Source organism: Limulus polyphemus, unplaced genomic scaffold (assembly GCF_000517525.1).
Source record: "Limulus polyphemus unplaced genomic scaffold, Limulus_polyphemus-2.1.2 Scaffold7343, whole genome shotgun sequence".
In the NCBI taxonomy this organism is placed as follows: domain Eukaryota; kingdom Metazoa; phylum Arthropoda; class Merostomata; order Xiphosura; family Limulidae; genus Limulus; species Limulus polyphemus.
In genome coordinates this window covers 12,720-16,690 of record NW_013672953.1, presented here as the reverse complement: position 1 = coordinate 16,690, position 3,971 = coordinate 12,720, and the positions used below count along the sequence as shown (strand labels likewise).

The 3,971-nt window shown below is 33.6% G+C and overlaps 1 protein-coding gene across 1 annotated transcript in view; it reads left to right on the top strand.

Annotated features, from left to right (window-relative positions):
• LOC106474547 (F-box only protein 25-like) overlaps positions 1 to 3,971 on the top strand; it is a gene marked incomplete at its 5' end in the record, with an annotated part of 19,575 nt that overhangs the window by 7,643 nt on the left and 7,961 nt on the right. Inside the window, 2 exons of the mRNA XM_013935237.2 lie at positions 803 to 978; positions 1,891 to 2,162. Of these exons, the coding sequence (XP_013790691.2) occupies positions 803 to 978; positions 1,891 to 2,162 (448 nt within the window). The remainder of the gene's footprint in view (positions 1 to 802; positions 979 to 1,890; positions 2,163 to 3,971) is intronic.

Below are 3,971 nucleotides of genomic sequence, written 5' to 3'. Positions count from 1 at the left end.
CGAACCTTCGAGAATATGACGTGTTACTAGCGTCACGTGACCCCCGCTGTCGTAACAATATGTTTGTAACCAGCATATTTGTTAACTCTTAAATTAGCCATTGTTGTTATTGTTAAAATAGTTTTCTGTTTCTTTAAATGACATAGTTGTTAAGCTGTAAGAGCTAGTGGACAGTACGTTTATAGCTGGTACAAGAGCTAGTGGACAGTACGTTTAAGGCTGGTACAAGGATCAGTAACATAAAAGTTTAGTAACAGTTGTGGGTATTGTTCCAACCAGTGTTTATGATCTAAGAAAAGATAAAAGTCTAGTCTGGAAACTGTAGTTGCTCCATTTGTGTAGACTAACGTACAATAAAGAGTATTGAATATAGGGAGTTTTTTAGTTGACAAATTTAGTGTTTCATTTCAATAAAAGAGAAGCATCCTAAACTGTAGCCATGACTGTACTGTTTTTGTAATATTTCTATTAATATATTTGATTTTTGAGGGACATAAGATATGGTGTTATATAGAATGGGCACGAAACACTGAACTATTTAAATGTGTCATTTGTTACTAGAACTAACAAGATAGTTCTGGTTTAAAAACATCTCAGGTTTTAAAATATTTGTGCTTCACAATTCCTCTTGGATGTAATAGTAGAGAAAGTTAATGATGGTATTGGATATAATATTAATATTTACAATCTTGAACAGCTGTTAAGATTGGTCATGTTATATTTATCATGAATTTGACTTGGGATTCCAAGTAATTTTCACCCAAGCCACTATGTGTACTTAATGTCCACTTCTTATTTACAGTTGCAAGCAATCAACAAAATATTCACATGCTTCAAGCCATCTTACAGGATCTAAAGAAAACCATGAGAAAGTACTACTGTTGGGGGCGACCTCTGGGGAGCACATTACTCTGGGAGCAGCACCTTCGGACTATTGAGAGGATCTGTTTGTTTGCCAGCAGTATAGAAATCAAAGAAGTAATGATTGTGTTTTTAAAAATATCTGTTCCTTATTGTTTGCATATGAACAAGAATGGGTCTATAATTTAATTAATTTGTGAAAGTTTTAGGATTTTATTTATGTTAAATAATCTACTAAAGCTGTAGTGTCATCAATTAGTTGGGTCTTACATCAAAATAAATCTGTAGTGATTTGTTAATGGTCTCAGAATAGGAAATATTTGACTTAGTCAAATTATTTTAGAACTCTGCCTTGTTGTTGGTCTCATCGTCATTATTTGGAAATACAAGAATGGAATGACTGAAAATGGCTCCAACTTTTCAGTCTATAGAGCAAAATGTTAGAAATTCTATCAGTAAAACAATTATAAAATATTTACTTCCACTTCAGTAACAACGTTCCTCTTCAGTAATCTAACTACAGGATTATTTTTGTGAATTTTTTTACTTCTTGTATTCATCCATGTAGAAAATTTGTTCTTTATACTTTCCTGGTAAAATGTGGTAATCTCAGTCATTCATCACTGAACTGAACCATAAAGATTCCTTACAATTAGGTTGTATTTTATTATTCAATGTGATTTTTTCAGAATAAAATACTGTGGTCTCACAGTATGGTAAGGATCTTATACTTTACAGAATATTACAAAACGTCTTTGAAAGTTAGTCAAAAAGTTGTAAGTGTTAAGACTTTTATAGTTTATTTCACTTTGTACATCATAACTGTAAGCTCATTTCCAGAGAATTGTGACATTAAATAATGCTTGTGAGATAGAAATGACTAAATTTTAACTTTGTGTTTTTTCTGTTCTCATTGGGACCATGTACAACTTTTTCAGCACACATTTCAAAATGCACTCATATTGAAATTGGTTGTATTTAATTGATGTGAAATGTAAACAATGACACAAAAAATGTTACTTTTCACAGCCTAAAGATGATGGAAGTCTTAAGCTAACACACCTCCCAGCAGAGTTGATCAGAGAAATCCTTCTACGTCTCTGTGACTACCGAGATCTTATTAGTTCAGGACAGGCTTACGACGTAATGCAGGCTTTGATTAATGAGCAACACATCTGGCGTAGACTCTGTTGTTTTCACTTCGCTCGGCAGCAAGTTCGGCATGCTCTTGAAATGTATAAAAATAAATCGGGACGTCCTATGAAGATTGACTGGCAGGAAGTTTTCCATCATCTTCGAAAGTAAGATTTAGAAGAAAAAGTTACATTTTGAATGAAAACAAAATTCTTTTGTAGGAAATAGGACTTAATAATAAATAAAATGAAACAAAAGATATAAGACTTGCATATTGATAGAACTTTTCAATTTTGTTTATTTTAACACTTTATATATGTTAATTTAAATTCCCTTAAATTATGTAACACTTGACGTGGTTTTGAATTAATTAATAAAATAATTTTTTTAAAGTAATCTCATATTTTTTTCACACTAATACCCAAATGGAAATATTTGAAGAAAAAAAAACGTTCTTTTAAAGTATATTTTTCCATAATGCACTTATTAATGTGTTTGTTAGCAGGGTATGGGTAATGATTTTTATTGTTACGTCTCTGTATGTTTGTTTGTTAATTCTTCTAAAATACATGTCCTTTCTTTATAAAACTTGTTTATCCTTCCTCAGTACAACTTTGTAATGTACTTAATTTTCACAGTTACACACACTATAGTTCACAACAATTCACTCACTTTCTATCGCTCTTAGACTTAATTGTCCGTCCCCGCAAACTATAGTTCCGATCTCTGTGTCTGCTATCCTCAGTTCCCGCCGACCGTAATCGCTGTCTTTCTTTCTCTCTGCCTGCTTCATCTCTGCTACGGCTCTGCCTCTGTCTGACTCTCTCACTGTCTAGCGTACTTATATACAATAATACTGCCTGTTATAGAAACTTCTAAGGCTCTCAACACGTGCTACCAGCGTCACTTGACTCCCGCTGTCTTAACACACTTGCAAATCTTCTAGAATACTCGTCACGTGACCCCCGCTGTCGTAACACACTAGCGAATCTTCTAGAATACTCGTCACATGACCCCCATTGTCGTAACCGTATTTCTGATGTATAAATTTATTCTTAAACATAAGTTTCTGTTTCTTCAACACATATTTGTTTACAGTAAATACAAAATAATACATAAGTACCATTACATGAATAACAACTATATCTAGAGTTTATGAAAAATATTTTCTACTCTGTAGAACCTATTACATATTTATGGTATGTAATATAATCTCATCGTGTGTCTACTCATACTAGTTCATAACAAACAAACAAATAAAATTTTGATGATTGTTATTCTTCATGAAGTGCACAAGTCTCCCAGATTACCTTTTCTGACTTCATGCCGGCAAATCTGTCAATGACAGAATAAAAATTGCTTTATTTCAATATACCACATTCAGTACATAAAATTGAAAGTGCATTGAAGCGTGTCCGACCCATATATGACCACAATTCATTTTTTGCCCATTTGAGAGTAGAGAACGACCATTCCCAACTAGAGTTGCTTATCATCAAACATAAGTATATTTGTAAAACAACTGACAATAGACCATGAGCCATTACAAATGTATCCGTTTGTACTTCTACACTTCCATTGTCATTTGGAGACAAAATCTTTGATATCAAAGTGGAGAAATGAATGAATTCATCACAACAATTTGGCTCCAGATCTGTTGGGTAAACTTAAGTCAGCAGGGACATGTGTGTGTAAATAACTCATCTGAAGTGCATGATAAGAACCTGACCCTCTCACGCATTAGATTACATGCAGTTTCAGAGCAGACAACAATTTGGCTCCAGATCTGTTGGGTAAACTTAAGTCAGCAGGGACATGTGTGTGTAAATAACTCATCTGAAGTGCATGATAAGAACCTGACCCTCTCACGCATTAGATTACATGCAGTTTCAGAGCAGACAACAATTTGGCTCCAGATCTGTTGGGTAAACTGAAGTCAGCAGGGACATGTGTGTGTAAATAACTCATCTGAAGTG